The following is a 25,689-nucleotide window of genomic DNA, read 5'->3' as shown; positions in this document are numbered from 1 at the left end:
ATGCTGCAGCTGCGCGCCGCTGCCGCGAGGGGCGCTCGCTGTACGTGACGTCATGCCAGCTGTATCTGATACGAATAACACTACTCCTGCTTGCTATGATATAAATAGTATTCTTTAGCTCCCGTTGCCTGTTACGAATACTTAGGTGTCCATATGAGCATCGCCTCCTCTATTTTTTCAATGTCAGCACAATCACTCGCGCCCCAATGGGAGCTGTTGGTGCACCTTAGTTCATTGAGTGGCCGCGATGCGACGCTACCTAGATTGTACGTGTTTTTTCTTTTTTTATTGTTTAACCTAGGTAGGAGATTAGGCAGTATAACAGCAAGAGCTTGGTGGCGCAACCCACCGCCCCGTTCCGAAGGGGTTGCTCAAAACATCCATCCATCCATCCATCTATCCATCCATCCATCCATCCATCCATCCATCCATCCATCCATCCATCCATCCATCCATCCATCCATCCATCCATCCATCCATCCATCCATCCGTCCGTCCGTCCGTCCGTCTATCCATCCATCCATCCATCCATCCATCCATCCATCCATCCATCCATCCATCCATCCATCCATCCATCCATCCATCCATCCATCCATCCATCCATCCATCCATCCATCCATCCATCCATCCATCCATCCATCCATCCATCCATCCATCCATCCATCCATCCATCCATCCATCCATCCATCCATCCATCCATCCATCGTGCCTGAGCGCGTGCCGTTCCGATTGAGGCCCCTCAATGTTCGGATGAAGAAGTGGTAGACGCTCCGTCCCTGCATCTGTCACGTTTTCACGCCTCTTTCAGTGTTCTTCCGACTTCCTTTGTGAGGCGCCACTCAGATGGTACGACTGCTTACGTCACACGTCTGCCTGAGCGCGTGTCGCTGCCGTTCCGATTAAGGCCCCTCAATGTTCAGATGAAGTAGTGGTAGACGCTCCGTCCCTGCATCTGTCACATTATCACGTGTGCCGGGCGCCTGGCAGTGAGGCGAGCAACCCATATCAAGCCTCCCAGAATTTGCCCAACACATACCGGGACACTCTAGACTTTTAAAGACTAGGGCGCTTGCAATATCAACCTCCTCCCAAATCCTTCTCCCGGAATGAAGCCGTATCCCTGAGACGGCTTCAAACCAACTCATATCCGAACCTACTCCTTCTCAACAAGCTCTCCTCAACCTTATATACCACCACCTGCCCAGGGTGCGGTGCACCACCGACGACGTTCCACGTCACGATTGAGCGCCAAAAACCACTTCAGGCCATCCCTCTTCTACAATCCCCCCAACCAACATATGCGCAGTGGGAGGCGATCCTCCGTTGCTCCGAGCCTCAGGTCTGGCTAGCCCTGATACGACGAGCACGAGCGATAGCGACAGCCATTGGGGCCCTGGACTGAGGGCCCCAAGCACATAAATGCTTTCACTTTATTATAAAGTTTCTTCTCTCTCTCTCTGTCACGCGTCTTTTGAGTGTTCTTCCGACTTTCTTCGTGAGGCGCCACTCAGATGGTACGACTGCTTGCGTCACATGAGTGTCTGAGCGCGCGTCGCTGCCGTTCCAATTAAGGCCCCTTAATGTTCGGATGAAGAAGTGGTAGACGCTCTGTCCCTGCATCTGTCACCTTATCATGCGTCTTCCAGTGTTCCTCCGATTTCCGTCGTGAGGCGCCACTCAGATGGTACGACTGCTTGCGCCACACGTGTACCTGAGCGCGTGTCGCTGCCGTTCCGATTAAGGCCCCTTAATGTTCGGATGAAGAAGTGGTAGACGCTCCGTCCCTGCATCTGTCACGTTATCACGCGTCTTTCAGTGCTCTTCCGACTTCCGTCGTGAGGCGCCACTCAGATGGCACAACTGCTTGACCACATGTGCATATGTGTGCCTGAGCGCGCGTCGCTGCCGTTCCGATTAAGGCCCCTCAATGTTCGGACGAAGAAGTGGTAGACGCTCCGTCCCTGCATTTGTAACGTTATCACGCGTCTTTCAGTGTTCTTCCGACTTCCGTCGTGAGGCGCCACTCACATGGTACGACTGCTTGCGTCACATGTGTGTCTGAGCGCGCGTCGCTGCCGTTCCGATTAAGGCCCCTCAATGTTCGGATGGAGAAGTAGTAGACGCTCCGTCCCTGCATCTGTCACGTTATCAGGCGTCTTTCAGTGTTCCTTCGACTTCCTTCGTGAGGTTCCACCCAGATGGTACTCTCCCCAACTATCGTAGAATAGGCGCGAACGCTAGCCGACGGGGGAGAGTCGCAAAGGTCAATTGGAGAGTTTGGTGAACCGTCGGATCGGCTGCATCTGTCTTTTTATGAAAAAAAAATAGAAGAAGCGCTGATGTAACTAATGATTTTAGCGGGAAGCATCATAACGATTATATTGTTACGGTGGAAAGAGAGGACAAGGTCGTCGACGGTGAAGAGGACGAAGTGACAAGAGCCTCTCGGAATTCTAAAACTATTATGGGTACCTGGACATTGTGGCTTACATTTAAATGAAATGGCAGACGCATTAGCGCGAGCATCCCTGAGTGGACCTATAATGCCGGTTCTTCCTTTGGTGGCTCACATAACAGCAATCAGATATAGAAAATATTCAATTCATAGAGATGTCAGTGAATCAATAACAACATGGACAGAATATCAGCACCTCAAATTTCCGTGGGGAATCCAGTGGTGTCCATGATGTGATTGATTGTATATACTCGAAGGAACGCCTCTTAGACAACAGTAAAATGTTCTTCCATTTAAAATTCACCAATCCTGTTTGAAAAAAAAAATTGGAATATGTAGATTTAGCAATATATCTAATAAAATTAAGTGTTCTACACTGTCGTAGGCTTCGGAAATGTCTAATGTCACAAGAGCACCTATTTTCCTCTGTCGCCGTGCTAATTTTATTCCACTTTCTAAGTCCACGTGAGCATGCCAAATTGAACATAATGGTCGGAATCCAATTTGGCAGGGGCTAAGCAAGTCTTTGTTCTGTATAACTTTAATCATACGGGCATATAGAATTATTTCCATTAATTTAACCAAATCTGAAGTTAGCGCAATTGGCCTAATATTATCTATTGTATATCCTTCCCCATGATTTTTAAGAATAGGGATGACTTTAGCAATTTTCCACGCAGACGGAATCCATGAGAACCGAATTGAGTAATTTACAATAGCTAAAAGGTCATCAGAAGCTTCCTTAAATAAAATTCTAATCATAGTAGATGTTACCCCATCCACACCGGGAGCTGAATCTGGAAGTCGCTCCAAGATTTCAGCCAATTCTAACATGAAGATTTCTGTAAAATCATCTCATGCCCTTCGTAAGCGAGAACAACTTGGCAAGACAGAAGAAAATCTAATTTCTAATCCCTTCGCAATTTCTTCTAGTGATTGTTTCATTTCCTCGCTACCTAAGATTATCGAGCCAATATTACTTTGACACGGAATAACTTTTCTACCGCGGAGAAAACGGAACAATGCACGCTTATTTTTATTGTTAGAAAAGAAATCAAAATGCTTACAGTCGAATTCATCTTTGGCTTTAGAAACTATATGTTTAAAAACAGCTTGAAAAAAATTGTAGTCACTTCAATTTTTGGGACTCTGGTTATGCAATAATTTTTTCCAAGCAGCTTTTCTCTTTCTGTAGTCTCGAGTGCATTCTTCATTCCACCAAGGACTGTAAGAAGTTCTTTTATTCAATCTAATCTCAAATTGAGCCTTTTTTTTAGAACTTTCCGAAGCGGAACAGATAATCGTGGTTTTTTGTTCTGTAGGCACATGAGACAGAGATGAAAGAACATTTCGTAAGCATTTTTAAAAAATGTTGTAATTTATGAAAGTTCGAACCTGGTCACTCATAACTGTTACAGGACGTGCAACGTCAACTACTATTGGAAGGTGATCACTGCTTGTCGAACAACCAATAGTCGACCAAGAAGTTACGGAGAGACTCGGGCCACAGAATGTAAGATCTAGTGAAGAGTAACATCGGCCTCTCACAAACGTAATAGATGCGGAGTTTACACACGTTAGTCGATTGTCCAACGACCAGTTCCACAATCGGGTGCCGCACAAATCTGTTCTTAAGCCCGATGAGATATGGTGAGAATTGAAATCACCTGTGATTACAATGTCATGTCCACAAGAGTTAATAACACTATCCAGTGTACTAGTGTCATGTACGCCAGATGGAAAATATGCATTAACTACGGTAAAGGGACAACATCCCGGGAGAACCAGCTCTATCGCTAGAATTTCACACTCTGGAGTAGAAAGTTGAAATGAAATGTTAGCCTTATGGCAAATTTTAGATGAGATAAATGTAATTAATCCGCCACCTCTTGTAGGACGGTCTAATCGAAATGATCTGTAGAATTTCATTTGAAAAGATTTTTCAGGATTTAGCCGCGTTTCTTGTAACATAATTAAATCAGGATTAAGTGGAGAAGTTAGACAAGTTAAATCTACTGAAGCAGAATATAAAGAGCGGCAGTTCCACTAAAGCACTTTTAGTGATCCTATTTTCTGGAAAGTGCCGCAGTCGAAACTGCCTTCTGTAGAATGTTCTCCTTTAGCACAACACTGGACTGACTTTGCTTAGCTTATGAGTGAGGACCGGGGGAGGAGTCTTCACTAATAGAAGACATGGTTCTTTTATATGCTCGAGCATTTTGTTCCACCTCTGTCATCTCCAAATCTGCATTAATCATATTACAAGTTTTTGGGCCCGCAGAAGAGGGAGTTGAAAGTTCAATATCATTATTGCAGGGATTGGCATCTGATCTTTTATGGTTAGTTTGGTGCTCAGGATCAACTGTTTGCGTTTTTACAGGAGCTGGGCAGGTAGTTTGCATCAAATGAGATAAATGACTAGAAATGGCTTGTGAGATGCATCCACCAAGGCTCATTGCCAACCTTTCCATAGCTTTTGTAACTGCCTTTTCCACAGCGGCCTCTATAGTTGCAGTAAGTGATCGGTCCGTGGTAAGATTTTGTCTGCGCATTATCCCCGCATAGCCAGATGCCCTTTCTTTCACAATGCTTATGGCCTCCATCCTAGAGCAGCGTCGTTGATCAATTATTTCAATTACTTGTAATTCTTGAGCCCTAACAGAACAGTTTAAATAATTGGCTGGATGATTTCCATCAAAGAGACAGCATCGCCCTTCTTGGGCACTACAATCACTTTGAGCGTGTTCTTCCCCACATGCGCAACAGCTTGTCCTGATTTACACCCTGCCATACTATGGCCGTATCACCAGCAATTACGGCATTGAATCGGACGCGATGCTAGGGGTTCAACTCTGAACACAAGGGGCCACACCTTTAGTTCTGATGGGCAGGAAGTTCCAGCAAAAGTTGCGATCACCGATTCTGTTGGGACCCGCTTATTGTCTACCAGTCGATTGCATCGGTAAACAGCAATTATTCCAGTCCCAGACAATCTCTCTAGTGTTTCAGCGGGGGAAAGATCAGCATCTCTACATGTTATGTACCACTGTAATGCGCATACGACTTAGTTTGGATTCGACGCAGGATCGAGGCTTGCGCTCGCGTGAGGCTTGCGTTTGGAGGCGGGTAGATTCGCCTTTTTTGCTTGTAGTAGTTTGTTATATCGTGGTACGTCGTCGGTGCCTCATCCATGGGATCCGAGTCTGAGGGGCACACCTCCCGGTTGATTAGACCTCGGGCTACCCAGTGCGCCTCCTCATTCCTTTGATTACCCCAATGGGCAGGGACCCGTACGAGTTCAACAGTATTTTCATTTGTAAAGTCCCGTACGACTCGCGCTGCACAGACGCCTATGCTGCCTCTCAAAAAGTTGACTATTGCCCTTTTGGAGTCGCTTATGATAGTTTGGACGGAGGGATTCATGATGGCGAAGGCAATGGCAATCTCTTCCGCTTCCACGGTGGACGCTGTTTTTATGGTCGCGACGTTGGGGATACTTCCCTCTCCGTTCACGACGTTCACTACGTAAGTTTTATGATTTTGCTTTGCTGCATCGACGTAAGCGGTGTGCTGGTTGCTTTGGTACCTTTTTTGAAGGGCCATATGAAGGGTCACTCAGAGCGCGTACATATATAGGCAGAGGGACCGAAAGAACGACGAAGACAAGCGCTGTGTCTTCGTCGTTCTTTCGTTCCATCTGTCTATACGTAGACGCTGTAAGTGATGTTTGCAACGGAACACCAACTAGCACGTCCCCAAGCCCTGCATGGTAAAGTCGTTCTTTTACTTCATATGATTGCATAATTTTACTGTAATACTTAGATATCTGATGACTGATATCTGTAACAGTTGATTATTTACAAAACACTTATTTCAGTTTATTTTCCTAAAAAAATATAATATTTACAGTTTTCTCTCCGCTCGATTCATGGGCGATTCCACAGAGTGGTTTGCGCCATTTCACTGAGGAACAAGAGCGAAAATATGTGTAGCTTAGTTCTCGCGAATGCAGGCTTGACGCGGTGACTACGCTGGTGACGCGAGGCTCGACCGGTGTGTTGCTCTATGGTGGCTGTATTCCCAGGTTTACAAAGCACAGAGAAGCTAACAAGACGTGCAGTTTTCCTTCTTTGAGCAAGCAGTTCTAGATTGGCGAGCATGGGGGATTCAAGTAGTTTGAACCTTTTGTTAACACAGCTAACCTTTGCATTTTTTAAAGTTTTCTTCAAGGGGTCCCGCACACCACTGCAGTATTCCAAAGATGGTCTGATAAACGTTTCGTAGATTACGAGCCTCAGTGAAAGAGAGGATTCGCCCAACTTGTGTTTTAAAAGGTCGGCATTTTCAGTAGAGTATATGCTGTCTATATGGGTCAGCAGCGTGGCTTTTTGCGCTTGTTGGTGCATGATTTAAATAGCGACCAATAGTTCGCGGAGGGCGAGACAGTCAAACCCAAACACACACGAGCAGTACGAGTGCTAAATTCCAACAAATATAATTTTTCACATACATCACTTTTATGCGCCCGAAGAACATAACACTTAGACAACTAGTATCAGCGTCTCGGAAACGCAAGCTGTTTATGTGCGTCCTGCTCTGCTTGTCCTTTCAGCTTCGATCATCTCTGGAGTTATCCTGTATTTGCTTCTAGCATTTGACAGGAACTAGAAATTATGCATATAGGACGATAATTATCGACTTGTAATGGAGAACCTTCATAAAAACAGGGACGACTCTTGCGATACGCCCATCATCAGGCAGCGAGGCAGAATCGATGGACTTCTGAAAAACTATTACTAATAGGTGAGCCATTTGGTCAGAATATTTTTGTAGGAACGTATTTGGAATGTTATGCGGCCCAAGTGATTTTTTAATGTCTAAGCACAATAGAAATTTGGTAACGTCTTCAACAGAAATTCTGATGCTCTTAACATTTTCAGTGTCATCGGATACTTCGACACGTGAGGCTGACCTCGTAAAACACTTTGAAAAAGAAAGGTATTGATTGTGTGGGCTATTATTTTATCCGTAAGCACGCAGCCTGGTGCAGAAATTTGATTTACTTTGTTAGAATTCTTGTGGGACAGAAATTGCTAAGATGTGGAGGAATTTTCTTTCACGAAGCGGCGAAGCTTAATAGAGAAATAGCGCTCCCTTGATTCTTGCAACTTTGTCTCTAAATCAAGCGCTAAGTTCAATATAAATGTTTTATCACGTGTTTGTTTACCATAGCGTTTAATTCTGTGTTGTAAATTAACATTTCTGTCTTAATTTATAGGTTATCCCGGCCTATGTTTAACTTTATCAGGAATAAAATTATGGATTCAAAATTCACAACACGTTTTAAACTTTGTCCACAATGTATTAACGTTGTCATCACAAGATGAGAGAAATGATTCTCCCAAATGAAATATAATATTTGAACCACTAGCTGCGTAATTGTTTTTGATATTTGTGGATTTGGCGTTCTTTGAGTGAGACTTATGGGGAAGGAAACTCGTAAAATAAGCTAAGCCTGGGTCAGAAATTGCCTCGTGAACTCCACCTGCTCAGTTGCTGAAGCCAGACGAGCCGAGCACAAGGTTCAAGATGGAGCACTGGTTACACGTTTGTAGGAAACATACACAGTTTGATACGGGCTTGTACGCCATCATCGTTGCCAGCAGATTGTTTCAGATCAGTGGGTCAACTAACACCCGTGAATGCTGGAAATATTGAAGTCTCCAGCGATTATTAAGTTCCGATTCCGGTATTTATCTAAAGGTTTTGCCGGTGCAATCTCATACATCTCGTAGGCAACTTGGCGCAGAACGCGATAAGGACCGTTGTAGTGTGGTAGAAGCTTCGCTGATAGACGAACTCGTCGAGTTGGCGACAAGAGGAGCACTAAGGGTCCTGCAGCGTAATATACATTCTTGCGACGGCAATCGTAACGCAAATTCTGTGATGCCTGCAACATGGTAAGGCGGCTACATGCGATGTGACGCGCAGCGTTCGCCCCGAGGAAGAAACGCTGCTGAAGTCGGGGGAGCGCCCGCCAAGTGAAGCCGCCGCGGCGCAACCTTGCGGGAGGCAAAAGCCGCCGCAGCTTATGTGTTTCGGGTCGTCGTATCTTGCTGCACGCAGTGTTGTGCGGATCCCAAACTGTGCTGGCGCGCTCGGGTGTTTTTACTGAACTTGACGTACAAGCAGCTGGCACGTTATCCTTCTCATTTAAATAAGGTTGCGGACAAACATTGCCTTGCTCTAGCATAAAGGAACATTTTGTATTTTAGGATAAAAAGGAAACGGCCGCCACCAAAGTTCCGAGAACCTACATGCATAAGGATGCTAAAGCAGCGGCAACATCTGACGATAATGAAGATAATAATGAATACTTATGTATGCTGCGTCTACTGCTGTTTATCGTGTTACATTTTCAGTTCCTAATTGCTTTTATCTTCTGACAGCTTTCGTGATTGATCAGATTATGCACTGCATTAAAAAAGGCGAATAAACGCTAATTATTGCGCGAATCTTTTCTTCTTAGCGGCAGCTCCATATTGATGCCGATAAAATAGAAAAATACTCGAATATCTGCGATCTGAAGACCTCCAATATGGCTCACCTAAAAGCCCACACTGCTGCATTATAACCTAAAGATCCGTTAAGCAATTAAAAACCGCTTGAAAAGTCGGCGAACAGCGCTGCCAAGCTCTTGGCAGGTCGCTCCTTGCCCCCCCCCCCCCCCCGCCCCTTGAAAGATGGCCGCCGCCGGCTTCACCCGAGCCCGTCGGCCGTTATAGGCGGCTTCCACTTATGCACTTTATCTTTAGCCTCCTTGGTTCGCCCTTGTGATGGCATCTTGCGCGTACGCCGATGGTTGTCGTGGGGCGGATGGTAGTAAAGCACCCATGGGGAGCGTCGGTTAACGTCCAAGAAGAAGATAAAACAGTGAACAGTACCATGGCGTGACGTATTATAAGCGGGTGTAACAAAGGGTAACGTAGCATCCCAGTTGTGGTGGTCGGCGGAAACGTACCTGGAGAGCATGTCGGTTATGGTGCGATTCAGCCGTTTCGTGAGACCGTTTGCCTGAGGGTGGTCGCCGGTATGGACCTCGTGTTTTATGTAACATGAGCGGAGGAGATCATTGATGACCCGCGACAAGAAGTAAGGGCCGCGATCGGCGAGCAGCTGACGAGGAGCTCCGTGATGCAGAATCACATCGTGGAGAAGGAAGTCTGCAATATCGACAGCACTTTGTTCCCTGATGTTCCCTGATGCTGATGTAAGGAAAGATCCGATCAGATCGAGGCCGACGCAGAAGACCGACTCTACTGGGACACCAATAGGCTGAAAAAGGCCGGCGGTAATCGTCGGTGGCCTCTTGCGTCGTTGACACAGTTCGCCGCTGCCAACTTATTTCTGTACGGAGCGACGATAAGCCCAGGCCAAAAGAAACGACGCCGCACGATATCATAAGTGCACGTTACACCAAGGTGGCCTGCTGTGGGTTCGCAGTAAAGCTGCTGGAGGACAGAGTTGCGCATGTGGGATGGAACCACCAGCAAGTGCTCAGGGCCTTCGGGGTACGCACAGGCACAAAGCTCCACTACGTAAGGTAAACGCCCGGAGCAACTCGTCAGATGCCTCGGAGCTGAGACGGTTGATGGTAGAACGTAACGCCGGATCACACCTCTGTTCATCGCCGAAATGAAGAAGCTCTGAGATAAAAAGAACAGCGGCATCGGTGTCAGGATTTGTGCTCTCGGGTGGATCAATGGGATATCGGGCAGGTAGTCCGCGTCCTGACGTAATTGGCCAGACTTGTGCACGACGGAAAACACGTACTCTTGTAAGCGCAAAGCCCATTGTCCAAGAATCTTTCAGCGAGGAAAGCCAGCAGAGCGCACTACCGTGAATGGACGGCCAAAGAGGTGTGGTCCAATTGTGGAGATGACTCAAACAAGGCATTCACGCTCGGCAAATGAGTAATTGCGCTCTGGGACAGAGAGCAGGCGGCTGGCGTACGCTATGACGCAGTCACGACTCATGACCATGCTGGCGCTGGGCAAGGACGGCTCCGATTCCGTATCCACTGGCGTCTGTCCGAACTTCCGTAGCAGCAGATGGGTCGATGTGCGCCAACAGAGGAGAAGTCGTCAGGAGGCCGATAAGCGCAAAATACATGAGCTTCTCTATGGCCCCATAAGGCGCATCTTTCTTGAGAAGTTCTGTGAGTGGATGGGTGATGTCAGCGAAATTTTTGACAGAGCCATGGAAGAACATAAGCCAATCAAGAAGCGAACATCTTTGGTTAAGGAAGGTACAGGGAAATGCTTCACGGTGCGAATTTTCACTGGGCCAGGTCGTATTCCTACATCGTTAACAAGGTAACCAAGCACTGTCATTTGTCTACGACCAAAGTGGCACTGGGGTGAGCTGAACTGTAGACCGGTGATGCGGAACACTTGGAGAATGGCCGACAGGCGCTGAATGCGGCTGACAAATGTCGTTGAAAAAGAATAACGTCATCTGTGTAACATAAGCAGGTCGACCATTTCAGGCCTCGATGGAGCGAATCCATCATGCACTCAAATGTGGCTGGCGCACTTCATAGACCGAAGGGCATAACCTTAAACCAGTATAGCCAGTTAGGTGTTACAAATGCGGTCTTCCCGCGGTCCATACGCAACCTGCCAATAGCCACACTGCAGGTCGATGGACGAAAAATGACCCGCTCCGTGGAGGCAGCCGAATGCATCACCTATGCGTCGCAACGGATATACGTCCGTCTTAGTGATCTTGTTCTGGTGTCTGTAATCGACACAGAAACGTCAGGCGTCCTCTTTTATGCGAAGCATATTACGAGGGCTCAACCCAGCTCCTCAGGCGCGGCGGTGACCATGAAATCACGTGACACCGTGACGTCACGACAGAGGAGAAGTGGCTTTGGCTCAACTCTTGCAAGACGGGCTGGGTGGGAATCGAACCAGGGTCTCCGGAGTGTGGGACGGAGACGCTACCACTGAGCCACGAGTACAACGCTTCAAAGCGGTACAAAAGCGCCTCTAGTGAATGCGGTGTTGCCTTAGAAACGCGCTGTTTCTAAGGCGTGCGTCTCTTGCTCAGGCGCACATTTCGTTGCCGCGCCGAACGCTGCTTTGCTCGACGCTCACCGCGTCCAATGCGGGGCGCGTAGTCGCTGCCCTGTAGCCCATTGTCTTACACCCCTTGGCGGGTCGACGGGAACGCTGTCGCGTTCCACTCTTGAAGGCGAAGAAGTAATGCATGAGTTGTTTCTTCGTCTAGCCGAACCAAATATAGCCAAGCAACAGCAGTTCACCAGGCTAAACAGTGGTTCAACAACTAAAATAAAGGCTAGTATGCTTCGCATCCTGGGCTTAACCTTACCTAAGCCACAGCCATTTTTTTTCTTGACAAGCACAACTGGAGATGTCCATGGTCTCCTCGAAGGTTGTATATTGTCTTTTTCCGCCGTCGGCTTCTTTTTGTATAGTCGCCCGTTCAGCAGCTGAAACCGCGATACGGACGACGATGAATAGGGCTTACGGCGCCGGTGTCGATTCGACGCATGACAATCGTTGTCTGGCCAAGTGGGCGCTTGTCGGAGACATCCCGGTAAAGAAGCTAACACACGGCAAAGCTCACTGGCCTACACAGGGGAAAGGTGAAAGGTCCGCGGCTATCATTTTGTCTAATTCAGTGGTAGGCAATCTGATGGATCCTGCTGCGCACGTGGGACTTGAAAGGGGCTTCAGATGTTAGCGTGGAGACCTTACAGTCGTTTAGGGAGGACAACATTGCAAGCTAAATTCCGGAAGGTAGAACATGGGTGGATAAGGCAAAGTGAAGCACAGGCAGATAGGCTTCATTGTTGACAATTTCGACAACCGTGTGTGGTAGGGTTAAATTGTGTGCCGAGAGAACGTCAATAATAGGGAGTGCAAGGTAATCGCCGTCAACAATAAAATTAGAGAGCGTCAAAACTAGTGGATTGGGACGGCAATCGCGCGAACTCTAAGTACACAGTTGCGTAGGCCTAGCAGCAAGAGTCTCGGGAACAGAAAGGAGTCCAAGTTGAAGGACACCGGTGCCACAGTGTACGAGGGCTGAATGTGTAAACAAAAAGTCAGTGACCAAGATTACGTCGTATGGGCACTGCTCAAGCACAAGAAACAGACAACTTGTCCTGTGGCAAGATATAGTGACGCGGGCAGCGCACGTTCCCAATAACGGTAGGTGTGCTTCCATCGGCGACTCCTAATGCACGTTGCACGGCAGGTGTCAGGACTTTCTTCAGCTTCTCACGAAGACTAGCGCTCATCACCGAGATTTGTGTACCGGTGTCAGTAAGGGCCGTAGCAGTAACACCGTCCACTTGGACTTGTAGCAAATTAGAGCGGACAGGGACAGTCAGACGAGGATTTCGAAGCCGGGTCAAGAATGCAGCGTCTCCTCCGGGCGCTGCACTCGTTAGTTTTCGATGCGTAGCGTCCAGGATTGGCAGGCCACGGGAAACGGCGGACTTGCGGCGGGCGAGATCGGCGGTTGCGCAGGGATCTGCTGCACACACCGCTGCGAGTGTCCCCATCGGGCGTGTCAGTCGGCGAAGGGCGCGACGACGCGGCACGGGCGCTGGGACGCGCCAGCCAGTCGGCGACGGCTCCAGCGGTGCCGCGCAATATGCCCGACTATCGGGCGACCATGCGGCGTCCTCCGCGGGCTCGTGAGTAAAAGGACCGCTTCCTCGGCGCCACTGGTGGTGTGGCTGGCGTGAGGGTTGGAACGCGCGCGGTGCAGAGTCCCAAATTAGCGACCTCCTGTCGAACCACGGCTTGAATCGAGGAAACCGTAGGCTGGTTGTCAGTGGAGACATCGGGGACAAGAGGGGCTGGTGATATCGCTTCTATTTCACGACGAACGATACGTGTAAAATTGTGCGAAGCAGGCCATTGTAAAGTCGGTGGTGTTTCTTCACATGATAATGATGATGCGGCAGTATTGGGCAGCCTGGTGAATTGCTGGGCGATACGGCGGGATTTTGCTTGTTCGAATCGCCAGCGCTCTTTTACGATAGCATACACGGTAGCGCAGTTCCTGAATACCAAAACGTTGATCGGAACGTACGGACTGCCAAAGCTTTTTTTCTTATGCGCAGCGTCGCCTGAGAATAGTCGCGAAACAAAGACACGCCTGTATCTTTTAGTTTGAAACAGTTCTTAAACATGACAAGCTTTTCTTTGTAGTTATACAATCTAGGAACAATCGGCCTAGGTTTGTTATCGCGGCTTCTGCTGATTCTGTGAACGCGTTCAACGGAATTAATGCTTATGCCAAGTTTATCTTTGCAGACTTTAAGCACCACCGTTTCTTCCAACACTTCTACAGTTTCGTTGTGAGCGTCTAGGATGCCAAATACTATTAAGTTATTCCTACGTGCGTTGTCTTCGTAATTAATAAACTTTTTTTCTTCTCATCCGATGGCTTCTCGAGGCGCTGGGTGAATTCATCAAGAACCTTTATTTTTTCTTCGTTTGCTTTCGACAGTCTTTAGACTTCATCGGGCTTCGGAAGCCTGGCGTTCATTTGAGAAAGCATCTTATCGCGCTTTTTATCAGCCACCTTTATATATTTCAGGATAAGAGAGTTTCTTACATTTCTTGATCGGTAGCGCTGGGGTTAGTCTCTATGTCACCGCAGAATGTAAGAAACATCGCAGACTAACGATCATCAACAATACAGAAGTATCGGTGACATGCTTTTGTGTTGTTGGATTTTCCAGAAAGTGATATTTGGTTAAAATGGATGAAAGACTACACTAACGATAGTAGTTTATTATCTGTACCAAAACGTGGTGTGAGTTATGTATCAGTGTTTTGTGTACTTAAATTTAAACTTTCAGGCCGAACTATCATCCTATCAATATGCAAAACACTTGTACATGGCTCACACCACGTTTTCGCACCTCTTATAAACTACGGTCATTACAGTAGAACCTTCCTTTCATCTTAAACAAATATCACTTTCCGGAAAATTAAACTAAACGCAATTGCGATAAATATTTGTTCGGATGTAGATCCTATTGTTTGCTTTTAATTGCTATTTCGATCTTTGGCTGTTTTGTTGTTTTCTTCTGTTCTTTCTTTTTTTCAGTTCAAAGAAGAGTTAAATGAACTTTTGTGTTTATGATGTCGTCTTGAAATATGAAATCCATGTTTTCGGTTATAGGCTTTGCCGTATGAATTTGTCTTTCACTCTAGATATTGTGTTTATTTTTCTTTATCTAACGACAAAATTCTTTGCTGTGTCCCTGCATTCTGTTAAAACGTATCGCCATTCCAATACGTAGGCCCACGTTGCTACTCAATTTGTTGTGTTACTCTCCTGAAATGTGATGAATGCATTCTTGCATGTATCGTACCGTAAATTCAATGCTAACCATGCCATGTAACACGTGCGAAGGCCTTCTTCCGCCGGTTTTTTTTTTTTCAGCTTTTAGCCTAGGCAGCCATCCAGACCATTCTTGGGGAAATAAATTTAAAATTGAAAAAAAAAATCGCATCTTTCACTTGAGTCGTGTGAACTTTCCTTCTCCCTTATCAAAACGTCTTCTTGCGCGTTCACTTTCATGAAAGAGCCCGGCCGACTAGCCTAAGGGTACTATGTTGGACACTGGCGAATTGCACCATGGTGGCGTTTTGGAGCCAATCGGAAGGTATCCATCCAGTGGTAAATGTGGAAGCCGCCGACTTGACGCCGAAAGACAGAAGGGGAAACATAAACGAAGCTCGCTGTAGAGACGGCTGGAAGAGAAGGCTAGAAGGGAGGAATAGTATGAATGAAGTGAACTTATTTCAGCGTTAAATAATGTAGTTCAGTTTGTAAATATATTTAAAGATTGAAATGTGCCAGAAAAGGCCGTAAAAGCCCCACGAGTCTAAATCAGATGTGCAGTATGGCAATTTCGGCAACGGCCGGAAACAGCATCCCGGAAGCAGACGATCTTGCCGCCGTCGTTCTCGCCGTTCTCGCCAGGTGCCGCCGGCGTCTTGGTGTCGGCCAACCGCATCCTGACCAAGGCTCTGCTCCGGGACGAGAGGCTCAACACGCTGCTCTTTTTCCTCGTGTCGGTCACGGTGGTCATGCTCTGCTTCGTCATCCACCTGGTGCTGCATCGCACCAGGCAAGGAGCTCACCGTTCACCACTGCATACGGAGGAAGCCGCGTGCTTCCATTTGACATGAGCGCGAAAAGGACAGGCAGGGCACGCAAGAAACGAGAAGGCGCTTTGCCCCGTGCCTAGCCTTTTCCTTAACGTCGTGATGGAATCACAGAAATATATCACAGAAATAGTTCGTGTGTACGTGCGTGTGTGTGCTTAGGTTTTTTTTTCTTTTTTTTATCCTTCTTTCTTTCTCACCTATTGCATCCCCTTTCCCTTCCCCCAGAACAGGGTAGCCAACCGGAGATAATCTCTGGTTAACCTCCCTGTCTTTCCTTTGCCTTTCTCTCTCTCTCTCTCGTGATGGCTCTTTTTCATTGCGCTCTTTAATCGTGCAAGTATACACCAATCATGCTCTCTGAAAGTACGTTTAAGTCATACTGCTTCCATTTCCCTATGCTCAAACATGCGAGGTATGCATAAATGCTTTCATTGACTGAACCAACCTGAACGAAAATTATTGCATTTAATAGGAAGCTTTAGCTCGGGTGCTCCTACTTAAACGAATGAGAGCGAATACATTGTTTTACATGGTAGCCATGCCTGTCAATTCGATTAGGTTTGTTTCGTCCAAAAGAAAAAAAGGAAGATTATCGATTTAAGCCAGTAGATTTTTTAGTTAGGTGAAGATTTTCTAAAACAAAAATTGCGGTGTGTTGCTATAAAAAGCATTAAGAAAGCGACGCCTCAAGCTTGAAACTCTGCAGTTCAAGAACAGAAGTTCCGTGAAGTGCAACTATTGAAATATCTAAAGCGGACAAAATTGATGCTCTGTATGCACAGCTCTGAGGCATATAATTTGTGAGTGGGAGTTGTGCAACACCTTCGTAAACATTTCAACACGTCCACGTAAACTGTAAACTCATATAGTATCGTACTTTTTCATTTATTAAGGATTACGTAGGGGCTAGTTGGAATGACATAATTAGAAAGCAGCGCTGCCGAAGTTCAGAGACACGCAGAAAACGCGAGCACAGGCGATGGAGCTCTTCTGTCGACTGATTTAACAGAATAGAACACGGGAGGAGTGAAATCGTGATCAGAAACGCCAATGCAAGTGCGTTCTGCGCGTAGTCCTTGCGCCTTGGCGTTCCGGCTTGCGATTTCACTCCTCCCGTGTTCTTTTCTGTTAAATCAGTCGACAGAAGAGCTCCGTCGCCTGTGCTCGCGTTTTCTGCGTGTCTCTTAACTTCGGCAGCGCTGCTTTCCAATCATATTGCGCCACTTCAGAAACTCTCACAGACGTAGTTTTCAGAATTGCGATATCTGTTTTTGTGCAGTGTTACTGTTTAGCAAATTTCGTGCTTCTGTTTGATACAACTTGCTTCACATTGCGGATTTCCGCAGGGTAGGTTTGCAACTTCAGGGTGCCTAAGCATCAGCTTGTCGATACATTTGGCATCGTTCTGCAATGAGCTTGCCAGCCTCCATGGTCAGTTCAGATGGTGGAGCGATCTCCCCCTGACCGTGCCCCCGGAGAGCCGTTAGTTCCGGGCTCGATCCTCTGGCTAGGGCAAATTTTGCTTCAGCTGCGAAGCTCTCTGCCTGAGAAACCCGTATTGGCCTTTTTTTATAGCTTCAGGCTGCAGATAGATGCATAACAATTTTTCGTTTGATGAAACTTGCCCTGCTCTTGTGGAATTTCGCTGAGTGCACACAATGAGTCCCTTAAAACTTCATCTGCTGAAGGATGGCGGAAAATATTAATATAAGCGTGTATACTTGATGCAATGCGCTACTGTCGATTCCCATCTAGGAAACGCAGTCTCTTAGATGATGAATACCACGCTTACGCTTGCCAAGCTGGATGATCATTCTCGCTTCCATGATCAGCCCGATCTACCTGAATACAGCGGTCGTAAGAGCGTACGTAGAGCGTCTATACTGCCCCTATAAACTGGTTCCGCCGTCCTTCAGCAAATTGGTCATAAAAAGTGTCGTCCTTTGTGCTGTACTTTTTCTGCTGTCGGGGTCGTTTGGCACTTCTTTCTTTCTTGCAACCGAACTGTGTCCACGTTAAGGAACACGGGTGACACGGGAACAACCAAAGCACGTGACCGTTAGAAAAGTTAGCAGTCTGCCGTTACCGTGCAGTTTCATACATAGCAAGCATTGATGCGGATGCTAGAGCAACTTTTCACACTACCTGCATTCACGAACAAATAATAGTGCATGCCGCGTAACAGCAAGTGAGATGAATGGGCTACGTATTTCAGTGCAATGCTGACTTCATTCATTACAGTCGATCTGCTAGCCTTCTGGTTAGCTCAGACGGTATAGCGACCGCCCCGAAAAGGCGTTCGTCTCGGGTTCGAATCGTGGACCAGGACGAATTTTCGTTCAGCTACGAAGCTTTGTTTCCGAAAAAAAGAAAGAAACCCGTGTGGGTTCCCCTTGTAGCTACATACGGGTGGATGCCAATTTTTCTTTTCACAGTCATAGAATATGAAGCAAGTGCCTCATAGAAGACATCTTAACCACGAAAACGCGAGCAGAGTGACATGTTTGTATGCGAACACACTTATTGCATAGCTACCGCAGCACATCACCTGCTTTAGCGATCAGAACAGAAAACATCACATAGCAGAAGGTCAAGACATACAATCAATACCTTATTTGACGCAACATTTACCCCATACGCTATAGTTCTAATATATCAAAAAAGTTAGTTGGTATGTAAAAGACGTTGAAGATCACAAGCCAGTTCACTACGAAAAGCGCGGAGTGATACATTTCTACGAGTGCATTACTCAGGCCATGTAGGTCAGTTACTCACAGGGTACCCTGATCCTGAGAAGGAAATTTACAGAAGAATAAAAATAGGTTGGAGTACATACGGCCGACATTACCAAAGCTTGACTAGTAGCTTACCACTGTCGTTGAAAAAGAAGCGTACAATCATTGCGTTTTACCGGTGCTAACATTTGGGAAAGAAACTTGAAGGTTAACAAAGAAGATCGAGAACAAGGGAAAGCTTTAGCTCCTGGCCCTTGCCTAAATACATGGAAAAGGAGAAATAGTTTTTCTCGGCAACCACAGCACCAAGTTTGGTTATTGTCGCATTTAAAAGAGAACGTTAAAATGTAGTGACCATTGGTAGTGAATTCTTGATTTAGGCCGTCAATTTTATAATAAAGGTTATTGAAAATCCCAAATTTTTAGAAAACGGTACTGTCAAGTCTACAACTCTGTAAGTCAGCAATAAAAAAACGATATCATAATTCTGTAAATTGCATCTAATAGTACATCTACAGCGGATAAAATTGATGTATATACATGGCTCTCAAATCAACGACTAACATATGAGTAGGGCTTTCGCAAAACCTTTGTACACGATATAAGAAATTCACGTCAGATATGTCATGTCATGATAAGTCACGACATCAATATTATGACATGTGTGTCATGTAGGTCATGAAACAACCGCCTACGTCTTGGTTCTCTCATGGTCGTCTCGTTGTCGGTAGGCTCCCCGCACACTGCCTCTCATAACATTGATTCCGATAGGGCGTGGGATCTGCTTTTTTTTTATCCATCACGTCATTCGCGTAACAATCAAATAAATGTTCCAAAACGCCGAACAGTGGGTTACTAAAGAGAGCTCTTTCCGCTTAGTCAGTTTACATTAAAACCCTTCTAAGCGTCTACACTGAATTCACAAGGCAACTGGATGAGATGTCCTGTTTGGGAGGCTTCGAGTTTTAACGCCGGTAGCTACCTTCTGCGCTTGAACTATAGGCGTATTGAATCTTGCATGACCATTCACAGTGTACACATGTTTGTGGAGTATTGTTTAATCAGAAAGAAAGAGAAAAAGCTGGCAGAAATAGGTGCGCCGGAAATCTTGATGTGCTCAATTTCACGTCTGTCTCTGTGTGAAGGTTCGTGCGCTTCTACTTGAACCTGTGCGCCGCGGCAGCCGAAGACGGCAGGGCCGACGGACTCGTCGACGACGCCCTTCACACGCGAATCCTGCTGGAGCCTACCGAGGACGTCGGACTGGTAAGGACGTACTTCGTTTACACTGCGCAGTCTAGCCGCGTCGGGGTCGTGCCACCTGCCAGCCCACGTCGTGCGGCGAAGGAGAACTGGCGTGGCACGTGCACCCAGACACAGTGTTCCCCTGTCGAACACAATGCGCAATTCTGGAGCACCGAGACGTTAACGCAGGATCCGAAACGTTGTTGCTGAAACAAGTGAAGATTGTCAAAGTAAGCGAATGGCCTTATGCGGACCGCGTAAATCGAGTAGTCACTCTAGCAATACTACCGAAGTATACTGGTGACCTCGTAACTGTGTTTGATGGTGGCGGCACCGTGTTTTAGTCATGGCAGCGTGACGACAACGTGTTTAACGACACCTCGACGACGACAGTGCAACGGCGATGGTTTGACAACGGCTACGCACCTGCGCTATCTTTGCTGCTCGTTTTCTTCGCGGAGGCCAGACGCTCCTCCGGGCATTCTGAAACGGTTTGGACAAACGGGTACATTCGCGCCACGATTTAAGTGAATCGTCTCATACTAACAGTGCTACGCAAGGTTGCAAGTTATCATCCTCTTTAGCCATGTTTCTCATTGCAATTATACAGGCACTGCAGGGGCATTTGTGCCGCTGGCGTCGGCGTTGCCGTGAGCTTCCGTATACAGTCCATGGGCGATAAAGTCGTCGCCGCTCGCTGTATGTGAAAACGTGCTAGATAGAGTGAGCCAGCGAACGCGTCTCGGTGCGCGAGCGAGGAAGGCGGGTCGGAAGCGCGCCCTCTTCTGCCACGTGCGACGCACGGAGATGCGGCGAGGGAGAGGATCTTGAAAGCGATCTGCCACGTGGCCAAAGTGCGCGCCCGCACTGGCCTCATCTTCAAAGCGATTTCCGATGTTTGCAGAGTGCGCGTAGTGCAGGTACCTTCGTATGCGCTGTGCTTTCGACGTTTCGTTCGCGTTGAAGCGACAGATGCACGAAGGTCAAATCTCTCGTTGCTGCCACCGCGATTCCTCACTGTAGCGTTTTCACAGCGGGTTTCCGCAGTCATCGAGCGTCTTCAAGGGGAGTACGGTAGCGGAGGGGACAAAAGAAGACACATAGGAACACACACAGCGCTGTGTGTATCCCTATGTGCCTTCTTTTGTCCCGTCTTTGAATCGCGCTACCGTACTCCCCTTGAAGATGCATTACCAATAAGCCCACATTGCAACCCTCGTGAAATCATCGAGCGTGATGTGTTCATTCTTACCTGTGCGTGCGTGACACCGTGCTTGTCAGTTTAGTTAGTAAGCGAATGTTTGCAAGTTTATACCACCAATAAAACTACTATTCCTGCTTCGTATACAGCTACCAACTAATTTGCTATCGCAATCGATGCTTCGCCTTTAGGGCGAAAGCGGAAGTGCGACTTTTTCTCCTCAAGTCGTTCGGGGCTAAGCTCCACCTTCACTCGCCCGAAGCCTGTCTAACCTCTGCGCTAGCCGCCTGGCCGTCGATCCCCAGCGAGAGCTATCCAAGCAGCGGGCGTTGCGAGCGTTCTGCCGCAGCGTCGAGCGTGTGCGGTATTCCAGTAAACGCAGGCGAGCTTGGCGTTTTGACGCATGAGCGGAGGCGTAAACGTGAGTGGCCTGCACGGTGCAGCCACGTGGTGGCGCAGAGCTCGCGACCAGCGAAACACAGATCTAATATTCATCTAACCAAGTATAAAACACTATAACATTCATTTAATAGTACGTTTTTTTTTATTTCTATCCTTAAGGCAGAGCACTTCATATCAAAAAAGGCCAGCTTTCATACTCTAATCTTGCTGTCTTTGTAGTTGTTATCGAAAAACTCAACATAAGAAATATGTGTGAAATTTTGTTAAGAAACAATAAGAAACGAATGAACGCAGAGACAAAGTCACGTGAACAGGGAAATTTCCGCATCAGTCCTCGAAAGCGGCCTCGGCGGTCGACACCTTCGCTCGGAGACACGCGAGCTGGCCCTTGTGGTAGCTCCAACTGTTTCACCGTCTCTGGCATATATGCGCTGATTGCTTTCTGTTCCGTCTTCTGTCTGGAACATAGCGCCGTGAAGACACTCATTGCTGCCGTCTATGGGCCGACGTCGCGTGTACAAAATTGTCTTTCTTCATTTTATTTAAACGGCTCGCAGCCCTGCTGCCATTCGGTTGTCCGAGCGGTGGTTTAAGTTTCCGTAGCTGGTTATGTGCCAGGTGCCTTGCGATCGAGACATCCGGGACGACGTTCCAGAGGTCAGAAAGGGTTTATTTACAAATTTACATGAGAGTTTACATGCACTAGCACGAGTTCGAGTACTAGTACGAGTTTGAGTCGTATCACACGTACGAGTCGGAGCACACCCCCACAGCACTCAAGATCTACTTTTTATGTACTTCTTTCTCTCGTCGGGGAAATTCACTGTTCTTCTTGGCCAATCGTTGAACCGTTCGAAAAATCCCGCCCATGACGTCGCATCGTCCCGCCAGGCTCCGCCTCCAACGTTGCACGTTTGCCCCCGCATACGAGGCAACGACGTGTCAAGCTGCAGATTTGGTGTGGGAGTCGTTCTCACGAAAAGCCCTCGACGTCGGCCCCTTTGATCAACTAGTGGGCCATTCTTGCCGGTCCGCCTGTCAGGGTCAGGCTCCGGTATTCATGCTGATTCCACGAAGGACGGCGGCCGTGGTCGCCTCGACGTGCGCGCCTTTGTTTGCGTGTCACCGTCTGTCCAGCCTCATCCAGGCGGGCACCTTCTCGCCCGGCAGTTTTGGTTACGCCGATTTAGTAGCCAGCTCCCTGGCCCTGATAAAACGACAATACAGCGTGAAGGGCCTTTCATGGCTGCACGCTTGCCGGTGAAGTGTTAATTGTCCAGAAGGGATGCCGGGTAGACGATGTTAAACGTCGATCGTAACAGGCCTTGACTCGAACGACTGCGCGTGTGATGAGAACATCACGCATATTATCTGCGTCTGTCTATATTAAACCTCCGAAAGTGCTGAGCACTGCGCTAGATAAGAATGTTGAGAGGTCATCGCCAAATAACAACAGTCTATGGTGCTGCTGATGTTCTTTCTGCATCCGTCTCCCTTTCCATCTATCCTCCTTCCTCGCATGTGGGGTAGCCGACTGGAACCATCTTTGATTAACCTCCTTGATTTTCCGGTGCCTGTTTTTTTCACTATATCGTTTTTAAGGCTCCAGTTGTCTTCACGTCACCTAGGGTGCGATCTTGTACGCGTTCCAAAATTGAACGGAGGCGGTTCGTTCTTTACGTCACGATATAGGCGGTATGTTCTGTTCCGTTCGTCCGATAGCAGGCGACACTGAATGATTGACAGCAGATATCACGTCACAATTGACGTCATGGCGTTCGGCACGGTTCAAATTGACGAATCGTATTTGGCTCGGTGGAACGAACCGCCTCCGTTCTATTTCGGAACGCGTACAAGATCGCACCCCTAATGTCTCTCGAATACCGCAGCCATATTGTGTTGCGTCAGAAGCTGCAGTCTCAGTTAATTCATGATCGAGTTTTTTAAATATTGCTGATAGTAGAGTGACGCGTTGTCAAGAATTTGCGATATGTCGCAGGAGAGCTGAGATTGTAAGGCAGCAAATTTCCTTTCGCTTTTCTGCGCGCACGTCAAGAATCCTGAAGGAAAATAGATAAATAGATAAAATAAAGCCACGCTCTTATTTCATGCGGGCATTCGCGCACGAAACATCGTCTTTGTCTCGCGCGCATTGGAAATGTGTCGCCGCGGCAAATCGTCAGAAATACGAAAGATGAATGAAAAGCGTGCTAGACACACGACTGCTGTATGGAGCGTCCCGCAAGCCATCTCTCAAAGCAGTGTGATGGGTGACCGAAGCAAAAAAGCCACAGAGGATCCATCGCGGACACACACGCGTTTAGGAACAGCCCGCATTTGCTACACACAGGCGTCTTCGTCGGCAGCTAACTTAACCGCTTTGTTTCCTTGATCCCTTTTTATTTCTTTTTCGTATTGTTACTCGGTCGCAAAAATAAAAATAAAATAAAGAAACTGCTTCGAATATCTGACATGCACTTCACCCTTTTCTCTTCGATTTCAACAATTTCCAAAGATTGGGCGCTGCAGCGAAAATCAAGCAGTTTGCCGTCGTCTTCGTCGACACGAGAGTTGGCCGAGCGCGTGAGGTCTTGGGCACGTCAAAATAGCCTTACGGTTTATTTACTCGCCACTGACGGCTCCGCTGTTCACGCAGTTCCGCGCGCCCCCCGAAGCGCGTTTGTTCGCGCAGTTCGGACGGCCGTCAAGTTTACAGCCGCTGGAGCAAGCGAGCGAACGAGGGAAGCGCTCTGGGCGCAGTGGCGGCAGTTTGAGCAAATGGGATTTCGTCTTTCGCGCGTCGGGCTGGTTTGTCGCTTCGTTACATTTTCCTACAGTTGGTGCCGCGTATATTTACATTTTCCCTTTTTCGCTGGTTTATTTTGACGCTTCCCGTCGAATTTACGACACCGTTTGCAGGTGTGGATGTAGCAGACGACCGGGTCGACAAACTGGCCGCTTGGAGGTTTAGGGAGGGCTGCGTTTCTTTCCGATGCCGTGAGGCATTTTCTTTTTTCTTTTTTGAAGTGTCATCTTCATCGTCACGGTCGCTGCTTTTCCGTCTTTTTTTTCGCTTTGCTTCGTTTTTTGTATGCTGATCTGCAGGTAGTCGTGCAGTGACAAACGGCCTCACCCCGTCCCTTTGTTCACTCAGGACAGCGTCCACTGTTTATTTTGAAGGAAGTCCGTCGCTTTAGAAAATTGGCGTAGTCCTGTTGTCCTTGTATTGAAGGGGCAGCGCCATCACGACCGCTGTTCGGCTTTCTTTGTTTCCTGCTTTGTTTGTTTTTATTATGTTCCCTCGCCTAGGCAGCCACTCAGAAGCAGACGGCCGTTGTTTCGTCCGTCTGCAACGGCACTTATTTTATTTTGAAGGTGAGACGTCGCTTCGGTATGGCCACGCGTTCTGTGCCTTCTTTTTTTTTTTCTTTCGGAGGGTCATCTTCATTGCTATGACCACGACCACTGAATTCCATCTTTGTTTCGCTTTCTTTATCCCTCTTGTTTTTCGTTTTCGCGTGTGTGCGTATCTTTCCATCAGCAAAAGACTCCTCTCTCGCCGATCTGTCGTGCATCCGCCTTTCTTTTTATTGATGTTTTTAAGTCAGGACGTAACTTTAAAAAGATGGTTCTTGCCTTTTGCTTTCATCTTAAAGGTTCGCATTCGTTGCCATCACAGTAGTGTTACGTTCCTTCCCCTTTTCGCTTGTCTAGCATTTTCGAACGCGTCATACGGTTCCATTCAACAGTAAAACAGCTTCGCTGCACATTGTTGCCTTGGGCTGCTTTCTTTTCAGCTTGCGTGGACAACGGTGTAGTAATCTCGCCCTCCAACAACTGGTGCGTTTGCCGCGCGTATCTCTAAGGCATCAAATGCATTCCCCTTCGCCTCGTCCTTCCCATAGTGGAGTGGACCGGACCCAAAGTGCTGCCGTTTCCCTTACCCATACACTCTCTACTGCACCATTTTCATCCCTATATGAGCCTTGCGTTGACTATTTTTTAAAAATATTTCTTGTCTCTGTTTTGAAAGCTTGCTCGTCGGAATTGTTCCACAGCAGACGCATTCTTGGATGAGGCAGAGCAGACAGACAAGATTCTTCGGGCGTACATGACCGTTACGTAAAAAGCGCACACCGCTTTTGCGTGTGTATATCTCTTTTCTTTCTTCCTTTTGGAGAGGCGGATAAGGAAATAAAGCAGCATCTCCTGGCTCTGCTATGAGGGGCGTCGAGTGGGTGGCCCTTTCGTGCGGACGAAGCCGCCAGATGGGTCGAGCCAATTGCACCCCGGCATTACTCTCCCCGTCTACGTTTTTATTCGGAACCTTTTGCTTTCTCCGCGCCGTGGCGTTTGACGCATAGTTGTGCATCATTTCGTCATTGACGCTTGTCCTATGTTTACTGCTAGTCTTATTTCGAT

General features: G+C 47.5%; 1 protein-coding gene across 3 annotated transcripts in view; it reads left to right on the top strand.

Moving 5' to 3' along the window:
• Ent3 (equilibrative nucleoside transporter 3) overlaps window positions 1–25,689 on the top strand; it is a 369,995-nt gene that overhangs the window by 27,713 nt on the left and 316,593 nt on the right. For all 3 annotated transcript variants that reach the window (XM_070524519.1, XM_070524518.1, XM_070524520.1), the window contains exons 5-6: window positions 15,497–15,644; window positions 19,565–19,685. In XM_070524519.1, coding sequence (XP_070380620.1) covers window positions 15,497–15,644; window positions 19,565–19,685 — 269 coding nt within the window. The remainder of the gene's footprint in view (window positions 1–15,496; window positions 15,645–19,564; window positions 19,686–25,689) is intronic.

This window comes from Dermacentor albipictus, chromosome 8 (genome assembly GCF_038994185.2).
Source record: "Dermacentor albipictus isolate Rhodes 1998 colony chromosome 8, USDA_Dalb.pri_finalv2, whole genome shotgun sequence".
NCBI classification, from domain to species: Eukaryota; Metazoa; Arthropoda; class Arachnida; order Ixodida; family Ixodidae; genus Dermacentor; species Dermacentor albipictus.
This window is presented reverse-complemented; position numbering and strand designations above follow the sequence as displayed.